We start from the raw sequence: 19,514 nt of genomic DNA, 5'->3' as shown, positions 1-19,514 counted from the left end.
TACAATGCACCTGCTACATTCCAGCGGTATATGATGAGTATTTTCAGTGACATGGTTGAAAAGTTTCTTGAAATCGTCATAGATGACTTCTTTGTCTTTGATTCATCATTTGAGCAATGCCTTCACCATCTTACTCTTGTCCTTCAGCGTTATCGTGACACTAACTTGGTTCTTAACTAGAAAAAGTGACATTTCATGGTTAAAAAAGGAATTGTCCTCGATCATAATATATCCGCTGTAGGAATTGAGGTAGATCAATCCAAAGTTGACCTTATCTTGAGTTTACTCATTCCCAAAACTGTTCGGGATATTAGAGCTTTCTTAGGTCATGCTGGTTTTTACCGTCGTTTCATTAAAGATTTCAGCAAGATAACAAGAACTCTCACCCATCTGTTAGGGAAGGATATACTCTTTGAGTTTACCGATCCATGTCACTCTACTTTTGAACAATTAAAGTCAGCTCTCACCACTGCACCCATCATCCATTCGCCAGATTGGAACTTACCTTTTGAAATCATGTGTGATGCGTCGGATTATGCAGTAGGAGCTGTCTTAGGTCAAAAGGTTGAGAAAGCACGACATGTCATCTATTATGCTAGCAAAACCCTAAATGATGCCCAAACCAACTATTCCACCACGGGAGAAAGAGTTGTTAGCCGTCGTGTTTTCTTTTGACAAATTTCACTCCTATTTGATCGATTTCAAGGTCATCATCTATACTGATCATACTGCATTAAGACATCTTTTATCCAAAGCAGATGCCAAACCTTGGTTGATCCGTTGGATCCTACTTCTTCAATAGTTTGACTTTGAGATTTGTGATAAGAAAGGCTCCGATAATGTGGTGGCCGATCATTTGTCCCGTCTTGTTGTTGAGTCTATTACTAAATCCATTCCAATCTCGAATGCTTTTGCGGATGAACAATTATTTGCAATAACTCATGCCCCATGGTATGCTGATATTGTCAATTACATTGTGACAGGTCAAATTCCTTCCACTTGGTCCAAACAGGAAAGAGATAAATTCCTAACTAAAGTTAAGGAATATTTTTAGGATGACCCCTACTTGTTCAAATATTGTCCTGATCAAATCATCCGTAGGTGTGTCCCTGAGATAAACCAGGAGTCTGTCATTTCCTTCTGTCATGATCAGGCTTGTGGTGGCCACTTTAGCTGTAAAAGAATCGCTGCAAAAATCTTGCAGTCGGGATTTTATTGGCCCACCCTTTTCAAGGATACCCACATCTACTATATGGCTTGTCAAAGATACCAATTGTTAGGTAAGATTACCAAGCGTAATGAATGGCCCCAACAACCCGTTTTAGTAGTTGAAATTTTTGATGTTTGGGGTATTGATTTCATGGGACCCTTTCCTTCCTCATATGGATGTCTTTACATCCTTTTGGCTGTTGATTATGTGTCCAAATGGGTAGAAGCCTTAGCCACCAAGGCAACCGACCATCGAGTTGTGGTGCGTTTCTTCAAAGACTTAATTTTACCTAGGTTTGGTATACCTCGAGCCATTATAAGTGATAATGGTTCACATTTTTGCAATAAAGTCTTTGGAAACTTATTGACCAAATATGGTATCATTCACAAAGTGGCCCTGTCATATCACCCACAAACCAATAGTCAAGCTAAGGTATCCAATAGGGAAATCAAACAAATACTGGAAAAAAACAGTTAATCCTACACGGAAAGACTGGACCCTCCGGCTTCAGGATGCTTTGTAGGCATACCGGACTACTTACAAGACCCCTATAGGAATGTCCCTATACCATTTGGTTTATGGCAAAGCCTGTCATTTGCCTGTAGAGCTGGAACACTGTGCTTATTGGGCCATTAAGGCCATGAATTTCGACTCTAATAAAGCCGGTGAACATAGGAAACTCCAGCTTGATGAGTTGGAAGAAATTCGAAATGATGCCTATGAGAGTTCCAAAATGTATAAAGCCAAAACAAAGTTCGAACATGACAAGCACATTCTTCGAAAGGATTTTTTTCCCGGACAAAAGGTTCTTTTGTATAACTCCTGTCTTCAATTGTTTCCTGGGAAGTTACAGTCATGTTGGTCTAGCCCATACTTTGTCAAACATGTGGCAAGTCATGGTGCAATTGAGGTACAAGACCCCACGACTGGGGAATTGTTTGAAGTTAATGCTCATCGCTTAAAACCTTTCCTTGAGCTTGAGTCTCATAAAATTGAGGAAATTCTCCTCATTGATCCTGTCTATTCAGATTGATCTCTCTGGGGGTACTATCCCCTTTGCGTCTGGCTGAAGACATTAAACTTAGCGCTCTTGGGAGGCAACCCATTTTCTTGTTTATATTTCTTTAGCTATGCTTTTATTTTGTTTGGGGGTATAATCAGTCATAATTTCAGAACACTTGGTCTCTCTTTTGCAATGACTATCTGCATGGATTGTACTTCAGAAGCACAAAATCAATTAAGGTATTTCGTTTCAATTTTTCTTTTTATCTCCTGTGGTACATTGTTCATTTCATTCACCACTTTTCAGTATTCTGTTTTTCAAACACTAGGGACAGTGTTTTATTTTGTTTAGGGGTAGGACAGATTTATCAAAACATGTACCTCTTTTTGAAAAATCTTTTGAAAAAAAAAAAAAAAAAAATCCTGGTTCGCTACTTTGTGAAAGTTAAGAGATGTCATTATTTTAGATTGAGATTGAGCTTGTTACTAAGGTGATATAATGATAGACATTGCACCATGGGAATTTAGAAGTAGAGATATTTTTGCACAAAGTCGCAGCTTGAAAGAAAGAAGTGAATAATCTTCCAAAAATCTAGAAATCTATTACTGGAGACTTAAAACCATGTGAGCTTTTGTGCCTTTCATCTTTTTAGGGAGCTTTACGCTAACTCAGAGTCACAAGATGGCTCAAATTTCTTGAATAGCGCGATAAAAATTTGTTATTAGTCTCATAATCCTTCATCTTGGTATATCATTGAGAATGAAATCACATCGAGTTAAGAGAAACATAAGTCTTCTAGTTTACTATATACTATTATACCTTCATTACCTTTTGTAATCTTGTTATTTTTTTGAAAAATGTTAAGAATGACTGTATGTAAAAGAAAAATAGATCAAAAAGTCATTCATATCCTCTTCAAAAAATAAATAAATAAATAATTGAAAAAAGAAGAAGAAGAAGAAGAGTAAAGTATCTTTTTCAAGTATTTTGAAGACCCCCCATTCTTAGAAACATTTATGTACAAATTGAGCTCAATAATGTTTTTAGAAAAGATATGATAGTGCATAGTAAATAAGAAAGCGTTATGGTGGGTAACTCGACATTCTCTCAAAAGTGATCAATATTCCTATCATGAGACTCTTCTATTATATGTATCGGTCCTTCAAATAATTAGTATGTGAGCTTGATTTTACTTTGAAAACATAGTTTCTACTAAATCTTCGAGAGATGTTCTTTTAAAAAGATATTTACCGTGAGATTTGAAATCAAAACATAGATTTTTCAAAGACTTGGGGATTTCGTCACTTGGATTTGAAAATGGATTTTTTGTTGACTTCGCACACACACACACACACTCTCTACTTCTAGGTTGTATATGGGTGAACTTTATTGAAATATTTGTTTTTATAACACCATAGTAGCTCGTTATATATAAAGTACTTGATATTTTCATCTCTGAAACTTTTCATTCTATAGATATACTAGAAAATTCTTTGGAAGTTTGTGAGTACCTTCACTGGAAACCCTCACGAGGCTATAACTCGTCCACTAGGGGTAACCTAGGGGTTTAAGGTTTTACTGCATATGGTAAATGCAATTGAAAGTAGCCTGCGAAAGTGGTACATCTTTTTGTTAATAAAAGTAATATTTTTTGTGAACTTATCTATTTTTGTCTTTCTTTGCTAGAGGATTAGCAAAAGCTTGTTTGGGGGTAGTTTGATAAGTACACAAAACCTATTATTTCATGCACCAAAATAAGCTTTTAATTAGACTTTTATATTATTTAAATATTCTTATATGCTTGTTTTGTGTTTTATAGGTGTTAATGAATGAATGGAAAGAATGCAGGCAAAAATAGAGAACAAAGCACAGAAGGTTATATGTTTTACTAAGCAAAAGAAAACACAAGAAGCATTGTAACAGAGATAAAATTGTATTCAAAATCTTTCATAAATTCCCAAGTTCAAATCCTTCCAAAAACAAGAAGCATTATCTTTTTGGTCCTCCATCTAGTTAGCATGCCACATCATCATTAGCATTATATATATATATATATATATTGAAAGAAGAAAGAAAAAAGAAGAAGCCACGTGAAGAAGGGGAGAGAAAGAAGAAAATAAAATAAAAAGAGAATGATGAAAAAGAGGAGAAAGAAAGAAGAAATCAGAAAGTGGGTAAGGATTGAAGTCAACAGAGAAAAGAAAGATGAGGAGTGGTGGCCTGTAAGGAAGTTACATGTCAGATTAGGCAATGAAGAGGAGTGGCCTCTGATGGAAGAAGTTGGAATAGGCAAGTGGATCCACACACCATTTGTGTTGTTCATCCGACTATAAATAGGCGACCATCTTGCACAAGAGAGAGGGGAGTTGGAGATAGAGAATAGATAGTTAGAAATGGTTGTATTTTTCATTGAGAGTTTATTTACTTGTGTAATTTTTCTTAAAGCTTTCTCTAATTTAATGCAAGTTATTTTCACAAGTTTTATTCTCCTTTAAGTGTTTAATGTTTTGGAGTTATAATTTCATTTTCATAGTTCGTGACAAACCTCAAAATCAATGTTTTTAAATCTCTTGTTCAAAAATAGAAACTCGTCTTGAATGCGTGGTTCGACCTTACTTGTCATTAGACATTTTTAGTTAAATAGTTGTAGGTATTTTATCTTGATATGGAGTGTATTTAACAACGACAAATCTATAAATACACACCTATCATATATATGTATGTATGTATGTATGTATGTATTTTTTTAAATTTATGTTCCAACTTAAAACAAAAAAGTTCTTGTATGAATCAAAGAAGTAGATGGATGTCATTTGTCTACTTAATAGATGAGATAATTCATCCGTATTTGCTATAACTACTGCCAATTTTTTTTCAAGTATAAATTCTTGATCATGCCTTATTAGTTATTATGTAGTGTAGGCATTCTTAATCATATGACGTAAATGGGAATTCTTAATCATGCTTTATTATGGACTCAAGATTTTTAACTTATATTTATAGTAACAATAATATTTAAGTCTTTACTAGTGAGAATTTACACCACACTAACAGCTACTAAAAACCTAAGTATTGGTTTTTATTTTTTAATAACCCACACCCAAGTGCTACATATGGTTATTTAGCACTTAGAAGCTCCCACTCCCACCAAGTCTGCTGGCCCCTAGGGGCAGAACCTAAGTATTGTTCTTATAGTAATTAATATCTTTTATTTCACCTTTGATAAATGTCAAACCTTTTTTTTAGTAATTAATTCCTATTATGTCAGTAAATAATTCCATATTTTGACATAAATTTAGACTTTAATATCAACTATTATTATTGAGCAAGATTTCCATAAATTCCTTTTTTTTTTTTTTTTTTTTTTTTTTTTTTGTTGTTATTTTGAAATTATATGATTATAACGAGGTTATTTTGATATTTTATAATAAGGGCTTGGAGGATATTTTGGACCTTAACAATAATTCTTGATACATTTGTAATTATTTTATTTGATTCAATCAAACTGAAAAATAAACTTTTAAAATAGGCTATTTTATTATTTAAGACTCCTAACTCTACCTAATATTTATATATTTATAATAATTTAAAACAGGTATAATTTAGGATAATATTTAATTTAAAACTTTTATCATCTCTCCCGAACAAATGAACCTCTAATAGTCCACATGTCATCCCTTCTTTTCTTGTATCATCTCTCCTGAACAAATGAACCTCTTCCTTCCTTCCTTCCAACCATTAGAGTGAAAGTCAAAAAAAATTGGGTACTAGGATGCACTGTGTTACATTCCTCTTCCTTCCAACCATTAGAGTTTAAGTCAAAAAAATTGGGCACTAGGATGCACTGTGTTGCATACTTGGAAGACACAAGAATTATTATATGTATTAATCAAATTTTTATGTTTTGGTAAGCTATTGATCAGTTTATTTGTTTGTCCAATTAAACTAGATATAAATGTAATTGGCAGAAAGCTTGTGACAATAAATGTGTCTCCACGGTGATTTTATGGTTTAGTTTCCAAACAGCAGGATCCTACTGTAGAAAGCAAAGTGCAAGTCTATATCAATTACTTAAACTACTTCTTGAATGGTTCATCATATATGGCCAAGAATGCAAATTGTGTCTGAGAAAACATCCAAAGATTGTTTAAGCAATTTTGACTAATACTCTTATTGAATCAATCATGAAAAGCTCCAAAGAAAAGAGAGAGAGATACTTAAACCACCATGATGTTCCCCAACTATACAACTAAAAAAAAAAAAAATAAAAAAAAAAAAAAAAAAAAGAAAGATGAGGAAGAAGAAGATGAGGTCACTGATGTATAAATGGTCTTCTTTAGCCTGCTGTGAACCTGTAAACCATGACATTCAAGTGAGTCTGCCCCGGATTCACGATTTGTGAAGGGAAGTTTGGATGATTGACGGAGTCGGGAAAGCCCTGTGTCTCCAAGCACAATCCACCATATTTCGAGTACACAGCCCCACCTTTTCCTTTGACATTGTCCAACATATTACTTGTATAAAACTGGACTCCAAGTGCATTACTCCACAGCTCCATCTTTCTACCGGATTTGTTTTCCTTCACTGTTGCCACCCTATGCAGATGCTCAAAAGTTGGGATGTCCAGCACGTAGTTGATATCATAACCCTCTGGTAGCTCACTCAATTTGCTCCCAATCGTGCGGGGTTGAAGGAAATCATAGGGTGTCCCTTCCACAGGTTTAATTTCTCCGGTGGGGATGAGGTTCTTGTCCACTGGGGTGATCTTGGACCCGAACAGTTGGATTTCGTGTGAGAGGATGTCACCACTGTTGTGACCGCCAAGGTTCCAGTAGCTATGTGAAGCTAGATTCACTGGGGTGGCCTTGTTTAGTGCCTTTGCTTCCATTTTTATTCCCAATTGCTTTGTGCTCATTATCATGTATGTAACTGTGACAGCAAGATCACCAGGAAAGCCTGTGTCCATACATTTAACACGAGGATTCCAAACGCCAAAGTAAGTAGATGGGAGAGAGTAATTAAAAATAATTTTTTAAAATTAAATTTTAAAAGAATTTATGTAGCCAACCTATCCATTTAGTCACTAAAGACAATGATGACGTCACAACTAAAAAGTACAACAGCTATGGACATTTTAACCCATGATAGATTGCATTGTCATACAATAAGCCAAACCTTCAAATTTGGGTGGTTTGACATGGTGGTGATATACACACACTAAATGTGTCATATTCAAACTATGAATTTTGAACAGGAATTTGAATGGTGAAACAGGTCAATACACACACAGACTACTGCAAATAATAAGCTAATTTTCTTTTCAATATATATATATATATGGTATATTATATACCTTCTTCACCGTCGAAGCTCTTATAAGTTAATGAAAGATGACTATCTTCTTTGTAGCTATGCACAGTCCATATGACTCTACTGTATCCTTTGAGGCCGCCTGATATACATACACGAGTGAGTTGGACAAATAATTTTAATTTCAAAATGAACTTAATAGTAGTATATATATATGTAGTGGGGAGAAAAAATAATTACAGTAGAAAATATGTACCATGGAGTGTGTTTTTTCCATGATCATTTGCGTGTAATTTATATTGAACGCCGTCTAGAGTAAATTGAGCCCCTCCAATTCGGTTTGCTACACGCCCAACAATTGCCCCAAAATAGGTTGTATCATTCTGCAAAGTATTAAAAAATCATATGCATCAAGTAAATAGGACAGCATATATCAGGAACACCCATTCTCATTAAAATTTTTGCATCAGCACTATTAATAGGGTAAAGTACAAAAAAAAATAAAAACTATAAGCTACATGGTGAATCTAACCTTGTACCCATCAACTGTTTCATATCCAAGAATAACATCATCCAATTTTCCTGAAAAATAACAACAACAAAAAAAAATTGAGAAATGAAAATTTTCATGATATATACTCTAAAGAAAAAAAGGGTTAATTTGAATGAAAAAAAAAAAAAAAAAAAAAAAAAAAAAAAAAAGTATAGAAAAAAGACAAACCATTTTTATCAGGGAGTGTGACAGAGAGAACAGTTGCACCATAGTTGGTGATCTTGATAGAGAAGTCTCCCTTCTTGAGTTCATAAATCCCTATCTCAGTCTCTGCTGCTTCACTAATATAACCAGAGCACAAAGCAACCAAAAGATAGCAACATAACATTGATATCTTAGCCATTGTTGCTATAATTATAATAAAAACACTACTTTTCTCAGAAGAAATTAAGGGAAGGCTTATGACTGATGATATATATATAGTATAGTGTAAGTATATATGCGTGCATATAGAGAGAGAATGAGAGAGGGGGATGGGATTTTATCTGATTTGGTGGAGTTGGATAACATTTGGAGATAAGGATATAAACAAGTGAGAGTTTAATTATAATTGTAGAGAAACGATGACACTTCGGTTATGAGATGTTTGAATAGGTAAAAGCCACAAGGCGTGAACGATTTGGATGACTGTTCCAATCTATACGTATGGGAAGTCTTAAATGCTCATAAATGCTTATTAGTATTTATCTCTTAAAAATTCATAAATGCTTATTAGTATTTATCTCTTTTTGTTTTTAATTATTATTATTTTTCCTGAAATGGGATTATATGTTCTAGAAAGAAGTCTATTATTTCGGTGTTTGATGTTAAAAATAAATAAAAATTCGGTGTTTGATTCCTTTTTCCATTTTAGGCTTTATGCAATGAGAGGGAGACATTAAATTGAAGTAGATGATATATATTTTTCCACTAATTACAAAGCTAATTATTTATCCCAAAAAAAAAAAAAAAAATTCTACCGGATATAAGGTGAGCTCCAAATAAAGGCAACATACAAAAAATAAAAAAATAAAAATTCAAAATCTATCAAATTATCGTAATAATTTGAAAATTTTAACCTGTAAAACTTGATACTGTTTGGGCGGTTAATTTTGAAATCTCAATACCGGACATGCATTAAAAATAAAAAAAAATAAAAAAAATATGTAATAAAAATTGATCTCCGAAAATGACCATATTCTATATTGTAAAATTGGATTAGATTTTTCTTAAATGGAAACACACTGTAAAAAGCCAAGGTTGGTATAGAAAGTGGGAAAACAAAAAACATGGCAGAGCTAGAGGTTGTCACGTGATCTGTCATTTGTCAAGGAACATGACTTTCACTACATAAGAATTTTCTTACTTGCCAAACAAAACGGAAAAGAGAAGTTCTGAATTTTCTCGGTTATAGGCGCGTTTAGTCACCCAATTAGTTCATCACAATTAAAAGCTAAGGATCGTGTGTGGAGGCTGTCCCCTGTGACTTTATTTGTGTTCTGGATCATAATAGTAGAATATATATATGGTCAATATAATATTTTTCTAAGATCTGTGAGAAACCATAGTGCGCTTTCCCATTTAAGTAAATTTCTGGGACATGCCATAAGTGTGATGCCAACAAACTACTGATGTGCCATTGCTTGAAGGAGCGGATGTATCACGTGGGGGCCCTAAATTTTTTTTATTTTTTATTTTAGAGTAATTTGCACTCACACCTTCTCAGATTTGTAATAAGGATAGGTAAATATGAATTAGGGAGAGTGTAATCCAATTGTCCCCTCAAGTTTGCAAACTTGAATAACAACACCCCAACCATGATAAGAGTACCTAATTGTCTTTTAATTTTTGAATTGACCAATTTAAATTATTAAAACCTAAATGACCCTTAGCAAAAAAAAAAAAAAAATCAAACTCCGCCACTGTGGCCGCCAATGCCATATGCATACAGACAGGAGCGGGGCCAAAAATTTTTAATTGGTGGGGCCAAATTAGAAATGTAAAATTTAAATTTTAAAATAACATAAAATCATTGTAAGAATTTTTTTTTTTTTTTCCAATTTTAATATATATTGTTAAAATGTGTTTATAAATAATATGCAATTAAATTGAAGAGAAAAGTTATCGATTGAATCATTGTTATTGTCAAGTAAATTTTTTTTTTGTTCTTTCTAATTCACAATAAATAATATTTATATATGTATGTGAATATATGTGTGCGTAAATATAGTATGTTGTTACAAGGATTACCATAATAATTAATAATTTTTTTTTACTAAATTTGATCTTTTATAGCAAGAGGATTATTAAAATTTGAAGGGGATACAAGTAATTTCATTATTAAACTACATTTAATATTAGGGAACCATATAGTTTTTTAAAAATATAAAAAATTAGAGAGATCAACTTTAATTTTTAAATAGAAAACAACTATTAATATTTAGAGTAAAGTACAACCACACCCCCTAGGTTTGGTAAAAGGATACTTAGATGAAACTTACCTGTTTTTTGGACAAAGACACCCCTAAAGGCTCAAAAATGGACAAAGATACCACTTTACATGAAAATTTGACCAAATTACCCTTTGATCGTTCAGGAGACCTTTTTGACTTTACAATTTAATAAATTGGACTAATCTATTCTCATGAACAATTTATTTAAAAAAAAAAAAAAAGTAACAAAAAAAAACTTTATATTGTTCCCTTTTTTTATAATTATTTACTTTATAAATGTCCCAACTTCTTAAAAATTTAGACGTCTAAAATGATTTTTTGATCCAATACATATATTTCAAATAAATTATATTTTGTTATTACTTCTTTTATTTTTCTTTTTTTATTTTTAAATTAAGATGCTTAATTCTTTCATCTAAAAAAATTAAACCAATCTTTTTTTCTTAAAAATAAAAAATATGGTACAAGTATAATTTTATGCATTTTGAATTATATATCAAATATTATGCATTTCCCAACATAAAAGGGAAGTGTTACAAAAAATTTGAGGCAACCAACTTTAATTTGTACGTAAAACATTTCCATAAATAATTTTAATTTAATACTATAATAAGGTTTTGCAAAAAAATTGAGAGGGCCATCGTTGAGTTTTTTATTTATTTATTTATTTTTTATTTTGTCAAGGGTCATTTTGGTCCAATCAAATGATAATTATGTACTCCTATCATAGTTGAGGTGTTGTTGTTCAAGTTTGCAAACTTGAGAGGGAAATTTGATCACACTCTCTATAAATTGTATCTATCTGTCTTTACTGCAAACCTAATGGGCTTTATTTTATTACCATTGGTAAATTTAGCCCATCCAAATAAGTCCAAGTGTGAAGCCACAATTTTAAAACAAAGGTTCAACCAAACAAGCCTTAAATCCCTAATACATCAACTGGTATAGATAGATATGTGTATGAACGGTTAGGCTTCTTAGTTTTTCAGTTGATAGATCAGAAAACAACCCAGCTTGCATTTGGAGAGGGAAGGGCAACCAGATTATCTGACCTTACTTAAATTTATGTTTAATATTAGCCCCCTATTGACAATTTTTGAATTCGCCCTTGCCCATATGCCTAAAAGACGCTTTTTTATCTTTAGTTCATTAATTACTTGCTTTAGCAGAAGGTTTAATACATTATTTGATACATTATGTTATTCATTTTATTTTTTTTTTCGAAAATTATGTTATTCATTTGTATATCATATAAAATACTAAAATAGATTATTATGATATTCAAGTCTTGGTGCATTAATTCAGTTAGACTAGTCGCACTTTAACAAATAGACCAAATTATGGGCCTTTGAATTATTTTCGTCTGTAATATAGCAATGAATTATGACAACATTTGGAAGCTCTAATGGGCCTTACAAGTCCAATCTTGATAGGACTTCGAGCAAAGCTCCAACACATTCTCTAACAGTCGAGTCCACACAGTCTACTACTATGATTGGGCTCATTTACAGCCTTTCAAAACCTGAATGATATATAAGATTAGACAACTGTCTACTCATTCCATTATAAGTGCAACTTGTCCAATTCTAGCAACAAAACTTTGAACATTGCTTAATGTCACTTTATTGGTACCATATCTATTCATGTAATTATTGTAAATTGTAAATTCGAATTAACTTTATTGGTATCATATTCAAACCATCTCCAATACAAAACGTCATTTTTACATATTAAATTTATATTTTAAGAGGAGTTATAGTGTCAAAATGATATATTTTAGCAATTCTGCTCTAATGGTAAATTTCATCTAAAATGCAATTTTTTGACACAACAACCATTATTTTTCAACCACTATTCCCAACTACAATTTTCAACAACCAATTTTTTTTTTTTTTTTTTTTTTTTTTTTTTTTTTTGTGTTTGTATTTTATTTAGCTTATTTGAATTATTAAAAATAAATAAATAAAAACAGTGCAATATATATATATATATATATATATATATATATATATAACTGACACATATAAATACATAAGCCCAACACAAAATTGGTAGCCCATAAAGAGAAAAGAGAAAAGGAAGAGAGCACTAACAGATTTGGCAATAGCTATATTAAGGGTGGCAAAATGGGTCAGGAACAATCAACCTGCCCATATCCGCCCGCTTTTTAATGGTTATAGGTGAACCATATTTAATTGAGGATCGTTGGGTAATTTTTAATCACTTAATTTGAGAGTCAAGATGGGTTAAATATGGTTAACCATATTCAACCCATTTGAAGTGAGTTTTGGTTGTAAATAAAAACTCCTTGAAGTAATGAGTTTGATGTGATTTTAGCAATCACAAATAACAATTATAACGGGGTAAGTGCAAAAAACACCCCTCTATTTTCAAAAAGTTGCAAATAACACCCTTACTGTTCAAAATTGACCCCTCTAATTTCAAAAAGTTGCAAATAAGAGCTTTTTGTTAGAGAGGTAGGTAAAAATACAAAAATACCCCCCAATATTCTTTCTTTAATAATAATAATAAAAAAATTGAAGAAAATGAAATTACCCAAATAGACATTGACCTAAACTACGTCGTTTTGGGTGATGTGGGTAATGAAATCTTATTTCTTTCAGCTTTAATTTTTGTTTTGGGTGAATTTCTCTCTCTTCTCTTAACTCGCCGGTGTTCATGGTGAAGGAGGGTTTTCATTCAAGCAACCTTTGTCCCTCGGCCTCGCCGTTCTTCTCATCGTCCTCCTTGCCGTTGACCACCGCATCATCAATCTCAAATCAGACCGCTTGTAAGCATTCTTACCAATTATATATGAAAGCCCTAATATCTAATCTCTCCTCACACCACCTCCTACACCACACTCTTACCACCGAAGCTATCAAGATTGCAGAATCGCCCAACCAAGTGAAATGGGGCTACAGGGAGCCAGAAATCGATCACCCCTCTGGGTCAGTGGTTACCTAATATCGCCATCAACACTTACGTCGTCCTCGCTGGACTCGTCTGCAACGGATCCTTCGTTTGGAACAAGCGTCTTTGGGGGTGATCTCAACAAGATTATATTCGGTTTCTCAATTTTTTTGTTATTCACGCCGTCCAGATGAGGTGTATTATTTACACCGTTTGGTTTGCTCAATTTTTTGCTCGAACGAAGTTTTAATGGACAACGAGTTGGACTCAGCCAAGTTGGGGTTCGGATATGGCCTTTTCCCCATCAGGCTCTTTCCCAACTTCCTTCTCTGTTGCTCTAATTTCATTTGGCTCACTATTTTCAGTGTTGGTTTTCGGATTGTTGCTAGTTTGGTTAATGTAGCAACTTTTTGGTATTTCAAAAGTTCTTGCAGCTTCAAGGTATTGCTTGCTGGTGGGCAGCTCTAATTATTATTGTGGTTGCATTTTTTTTATTTATTATTCATTCATGTTTGTAGATTTTTATTCTCTTCCAAGTATTAATGTTAGTGTGATTTTAGGTTAATGAGGTGTATCGGATTTTCCTGAATTATGAGTGTATATGTCTTTAAAAAATAAATAAAGTTTGTTTTTTTACCAGACCTTCTTATTATTAATTGTGCTTTAACAGTCTAAAGCTGTTATTTAATTTCGTAATTTGTCTGTTTTATAAGCAGATTGATATTATAAAAGGTATTATACTTTGCAGCCTGCACTAGACTTGACCACATTCTGAACCATAACTGTAGTGTATGGTCATGGGTTTTGCATATAATTTGTATAATTAGCCATGGAAAATTACTGGTTAATCCATTCCTAGAAAAAAAAATTGGTAATAATACGACTAAATTAAGTGAAAGAAAAGAATGAAACATTTAGACCAACCTCAAATATACAATAAAATGACTAATAATATATTTGTATCATGATGAACCAAACCTAGCAAAGCAGAAAAATATGAATTCTAGCTCTGAACATGAAAATATTGGTGAGAGATCGATGATGGGAGTCCTGACATCATTTAACATAGATCACTTAAAAATTAAAATTAAACTCATTTAATTCTTAAAATGAAGTAATAAATTAATAATATGTATAAGGAATTAATATATAAATAGAGATAGAATCTTTAGAGAGAGAGAGAATAAATGAAGAATAAAAATAAGAAGAAAAAAAATAGATTATATTGAGAGAAAAAATAAATAAATAATACAAATATGAAAAGAAAAGCATTACAGATAAAGAAAAAATAAACAAAATATGAGTATTATGTATAGAAATAAGGGATATAATATAACTAGGAGAGAAATAACAGAAATAAGAATATAATGAGCATTATATATATATATATATATATATATATATATATATATATATATATATATATATATATATATAATATGTGTATTATATATAGATTATTTATAGAAGAAAATTAATTAATACAAATAAGAAAATAACAAAATTAATTATTTAGAGAGAGAGAGTCGGTAGAGAGAAGAGAATAACAAAATTTCAAAATTTTGTTAATTATTTACAAAAAAAAAACCCTGTACTTTCAAAAGTGTGCAAATATCCCCTTTGGCCATTTTGGGTAGTGCAAAAGGGTATTTTTGGTATTAAAGCCCAGCTTTTGCTCACATGCACAGCATATGGCAAATTTGTTGGTCAGAAGCCCTTATTTGTAACTTTTTGAAATTAGGAGGGTCAATTTTGAACAGTAGGGGTGTTATTTGTAACTTTTTGAAAATAGAGGGGTGTTCTTTGCACTTACCCCCAATTATAACACGTGAAATTTCAAATTTTATCGAATTTGAATACAAAACTACAGGATGACTCCTTAAACAAGTTTGACATTGTGAGAAACCTCAAGGATAATTTGAGCTTTCCCCAAAATAATAAATAAGTAAATAAATAAATAAGTGGCAAGTATATGACCAAGAATCTTACTAGATGGCAATCAAAGAGTGCTGGATGCCTGGGCCATGTGCAACCTTGATGAAAGCATCCTCCAAAGGGTGTTAGACATGAACCGTGAACCTGCACTTTGCAGTCTCAACAGCTTGGCAAACATTTGCAATTCTGACTTGTTAGAGTGGTTCAAGCCTCGCTTTCAGATATTAGATCGAGTTTAGTAGGGGACGTTTGAATTATGAATACAAAGACCCTCCACAATTCCACATCTAGCTTAATGTCACGGGCCTAGAGATTTGGCGCAGCGGCACGGCCCGTGCGGCACCAAGGCGTTGCTTCAGCTCGCGCAAGCGCCCTGGTCAGCCACCACAACTTGCCCTCCCAAGGATACATGCTGACTGGTTTCGGCCTGCCATGGCCTCGTCAGGGGAACGGCTCCAGCTCCCGACCAGTTTGTGCAGGGATGGCCAACTCCCTTCTTCATAGTCAAGTCCAAGACTAGCGACAAGCACCTCGAACTGAACCGAGTCGACCTGCCTGAACTCTGAAGAGGTACCATCCTGTGGTCCTGCACGCCCCTTCCCTGGAACCATTCCCAGTCAATAAATGTTCTTAGCCAACCAGCATGCGTATCTTCTCTGCTCATAGCGTCGTTAGGAATCGGATCGTGACATTCTCCCCCACCCAAATCCTGCGACGCCCTCGTCGCAGTGCGGCGCTGACTCCGCTGCGTCCAACATTCCAAAGCCTGTCTCCTCCAAGTGGTATGCTCGCCTGCCCACCATCGCTTCCTTGTACAACCCCTGGCTGCACTCGCCCAATAATAGGGTTTCGGGCTAAAGGGACGCCCACTTCTTCGGGACGCAACCCCACGTTATGCCGCCTCCGCGACACCCCGAGCAAACAAGCGCCCTCCGGCTGACTTGATACCCGCCCTTCATAACGGTTTGCACGCCTCTTGAACTTGCAAGAACTTCGGTGCGCGCGGCCCTCCGGCCATCCGATGCGCGCGGCCCTCCGGCTTAAAGGACGCGTCTTCATGGGGAGATGGAGGCTCTCCTCCAACAGCATTGATTACCCACCGACGCTTTTTCAGTGCACCGTCTTCATTCTCAAGACCCCCGGATCGACAAGAGGGCACACCTCTGTGCTTTTCCCCAAGTCCTGCTCTGATACCATTTGTCACGGGCCTAGAGATTTGGCGCAGCGGCACGGCCCGTGCGGCACCAAGGCGTTGCTTCAACTCGCGCAAGCGCCCTGGTCAGCCACCACGACCTGCCCTCCCAAGGATACATGCTGACTGGTTTCGGCCTGCCATGGCCTCGTCAGGGGAACGGCTCCAGCTCCCGACCAGTTTGTGCAGGGATGGCCAACTCCCTTCTTCATAGTCAAGTCCAAGACTAGCGACAAGCACCTCGAACTGAACCGAGTCGACCTGCCTGAACTCTGAAGAGGTACCATCCTGTGGTCCTGCACGCCCCTTCCCTGGAACCATTCCCAGTCAATAAATGTTCTTAGCCAACCAGCATGCGTATCTTCTATGCTCATGGCGTCGTTAGGAATCGGATCGTGACATTAAGCTGTCATCAACCACAAGAATACTATTTGTTTGCATTTCGAAGAAGAATATGCACATATAACAACTACTTTTGTGATCATTGTGCTGTTAATTTAAAGTTTGAGAACATAGACACAAAAGTACAAACATTTATACAAAAATACAAATAATAATGGTGATAAGAATTAATCTCCTAAAGAATCCCCTCTTTTAAATCTCATACCAGCATTTTTATGTAGAGATGCATGACCATCTCTCTGCTCAAAAGACCCAGCTCTAGCCATCATAGGACCAATCTCTCTGAAAAATATAATGATCAAATGCATCCATCTCTGCATGACGTATCCATGTGAAAGACACAATCTATCTCACAATATTAGTTACATGTTGAGTCCATACAGGAACCAATTATACCATTGACAATATATCAACATTACCTCTGTTAGATTTCCCCATCCGCAGGAGTTCCTAAATGGTCGAGAAGAGGTCCAAGCCTCTTCCAGTGGCTGTGCTGAAACCATTCGGGCAAACTGCATCGGTGGAACTGTGAGGGAAAATATAATGCCTAGGTGATTTTAGTATAAGAAGACCAAGGCCAAAACTAGAACTCCTTGGGATGCGACCGGCCATATTCAACAAGGAGAAGATGAAATAGACTTATATCATCTAAGAAACCACAGTTTTTAATGAGTGAGAGATAGAGAGTACTGGAGAGAATAACTGTTCTATCTTGTTTTGCATCATTCAAGAATACTGTTGCTTGAAGCTGGATCCAGTCTTGTACCAAACAGCCTTTACAAAATAAAAATAAAAAAATAATAACTTGTCCTGCTTGAGCGTGTCAGGAAAATAAGTATTCAAATGAGCAGATAGACTGAAGATGAAGACATACTTTGGGTTACCTACTCAGTTGAGTGTAACCACTAGGCCTCCTCTCCATACCTCCACAGCATCTCCATACCTCCATGAAATAACTTGACACTCATAAGAAATTCTTCCACAAACTGCAGCAACAGACAGGAAAGTATTTTTTTCAAAACTTGTCCTGTAATGTTTCTTATTTTTGCCATTTTCCATTTTCTCGAATTTTCTGTTTTTTTTTTGGAGCTATTTCCGTTTTATCTCGGTATGCGCGCCAAACACTGTAAGAGTGTGCCGAGTGTGTTTAGGAGTTGGTTGGAGAATTTCCTTGAGATTAGGACCCTTGAGAATGCATGGGTTGCCATTTCGACATTTTTCTGTTTTTCAGACCAAAAGGTCCCAAATGGGACCCGCTACCAGGGTTGTTGTTCATAGGAGTTGTGTTACGGGTTCATGCATTGTTTTATCATGCGTATTTATTTGGTTGTGTGATTGATTGTGTGGTGGTAAGTGGTTGGTGTGTGTATGTGTGTGTGTGTGTGTGTATATATATATATATATATATATATATATATATATATAATATTATTAAAAAGAACGATTTTTTTTTTATTGGTGAGACCCACCAATGTTTTCATTTTTTATGGCCATAAGACCATAAGGCCATTATGCTGATCCCATTTTCTCTCACTCTCTGCCACGACTCTCTCTATCTCTCTTCCTTTTATTTATTTATTTTTCTTTTATGTCATAAATTTCTCCTCCATTTTTGGCCAATTGATCGGGTTTTTGGTCTTGGTTTCTTAATAGAAAACGTTCCTCTCGTCATTCTTTATAACATAGTCAAAGGATTTATTTTTCTGAGGAGCGGTGATTTTTTTATGAATTTTTGAAGTTTTTTTAATCTAAGGCTTCAGAGAGGGTTTTGGGACACTTGGAGTCAGATTTCGGAGCCGAGCATTTGGAACAGTAAAATCTCCTCGTCAACGGCTACGTTTCCACTGAACAGTTTTCTGTTCCGCCGCTATTGACTGGCGTTGACTTTTCCTGCCGAGATGCATTTTGGTTACTTTTAAGGGAGGGATGTCTAAACCATTAAGTTTTGACTTTAGTTGAGTTTGTTTACTTGGTTTCTAGTTAAGCATGATTAAAATGATAAATTTAGAGTACTAAATGTTAATTATGTGTTTATGTGGCAAAGCATGCTCTAAATGATATTGATTGTTAATTATGTGTTGAATTGTTCTCTTGAGGTTATATATATATATACATGATGATGATGATGATGAGTATGTATGATAAAGTTGATAAAATGCAAGCATGTGTATTGTCAATTTCATTCATGCATGATTCCATTCATGGCATGGGCATGGTTTGGAAAAAGTAGGGTTGAAAGGATTCTTGTAAAGAAATGTGATTGAAAGGGAATTGTTAGAAAATGATTTAGAAACGAACCGGGTATCGCGAGCCCGGGGCTAACTTAACCTAGAGTGGGTGCGGCCAGGTGTAGGGCGTGAAAAAGTTGACACTAAGAGTCTCAATCCCGGCTCAGTAAAGTCAGTTAGCGGCTAATGTGACCTAAAGTGGGTGCGGCCTGGTGTAGGGCGTGAAAAAGTTGACGCTAAGAGTGTCAATCTCAGCTTGGTAAAGTCAGTTAGCGTATGTGAAGATTTAGGATTGGTGTGAGACCAAGCTCGGGACGGTTACGCAATGCATTGCAT

General features: G+C 34.7%; 2 protein-coding genes across 2 annotated transcripts; one reads left to right on the top strand and one right to left on the bottom strand.

Annotated features, from left to right (window-relative positions):
* Window positions 1-195: 195 nt before the first annotated feature.
* LOC132281823 (uncharacterized) lies at window positions 196-2,243 on the top strand. The gene is made up of 4 exons (XM_059783489.1): window positions 196-651; window positions 803-951; window positions 1,102-1,642; window positions 1,734-2,243. The coding sequence occupies exons 1-4, from the start codon at window positions 196-198 to the stop codon at window positions 2,241-2,243; spliced, it is 1,656 nt and encodes a 551-aa protein (XP_059639472.1).
* Window positions 2,244-6,295: 4,052 nt separating this feature from the next.
* Window positions 6,296-8,615, bottom strand: LOC132284744 (uncharacterized). The gene is made up of 5 exons (XM_059786876.1): window positions 8,245-8,615; window positions 8,056-8,105; window positions 7,780-7,906; window positions 7,567-7,665; window positions 6,296-7,169 (listed from the first exon to the last, which is right to left on the bottom strand). The coding sequence occupies exons 1-5, from the start codon at window positions 8,417-8,419 to the stop codon at window positions 6,550-6,552; spliced, it is 1,071 nt and encodes a 356-aa protein (XP_059642859.1). The 5' UTR covers window positions 8,420-8,615; the 3' UTR covers window positions 6,296-6,549.
* Between the last annotated feature and the right edge of the window lie 10,899 nt (window positions 8,616-19,514).

Source organism: Cornus florida, unplaced genomic scaffold (genome assembly GCF_030987335.1).
Source record: "Cornus florida cultivar Cherokee Brave unplaced genomic scaffold, ASM3098733v1 CherokeeBrave_3.0.0_Hap2_Chr11, whole genome shotgun sequence".
Taxonomy (NCBI): Eukaryota; Viridiplantae; Streptophyta; class Magnoliopsida; order Cornales; family Cornaceae; genus Cornus; species Cornus florida.
This window is presented reverse-complemented; position numbering and strand designations above follow the sequence as displayed.

Coding starts and splice junctions, on each gene's coding strand:
- LOC132281823 (XM_059783489.1), top strand. CDS start 196: ATGGTTAAAAAAGGAATTGTCCTCGATCATAATATATCCGCTGTAGGA. Junction 652..802: donor CCACCACGGGAGAAAGAGTT/GTTAGCCGTCGT, acceptor CTTCTTCAATAG/TTTGACTTTGAGATTTGTGA. Junction 952..1,101: donor GCAATAACTCATGCCCCATG/GTATGCTGATAT, acceptor AATCATCCGTAG/GTGTGTCCCTGAGATAAACC.
- LOC132284744 (XM_059786876.1), bottom strand. CDS start 8,419: ATGGCTAAGATATCAATGTTATGTTGCTATCTTTTGGTTGCTTTGTGC. Junction 7,907..8,055: donor AAACAGTTGATGGGTACAAG/GTTAGATTCACC, acceptor AATACTTTGCAG/AATGATACAACCTATTTTGG. Junction 7,170..7,566: donor GAGCTTCGACGGTGAAGAAG/GTATATAATATA, acceptor GTATGGACACAG/GCTTTCCTGGTGATCTTGCT.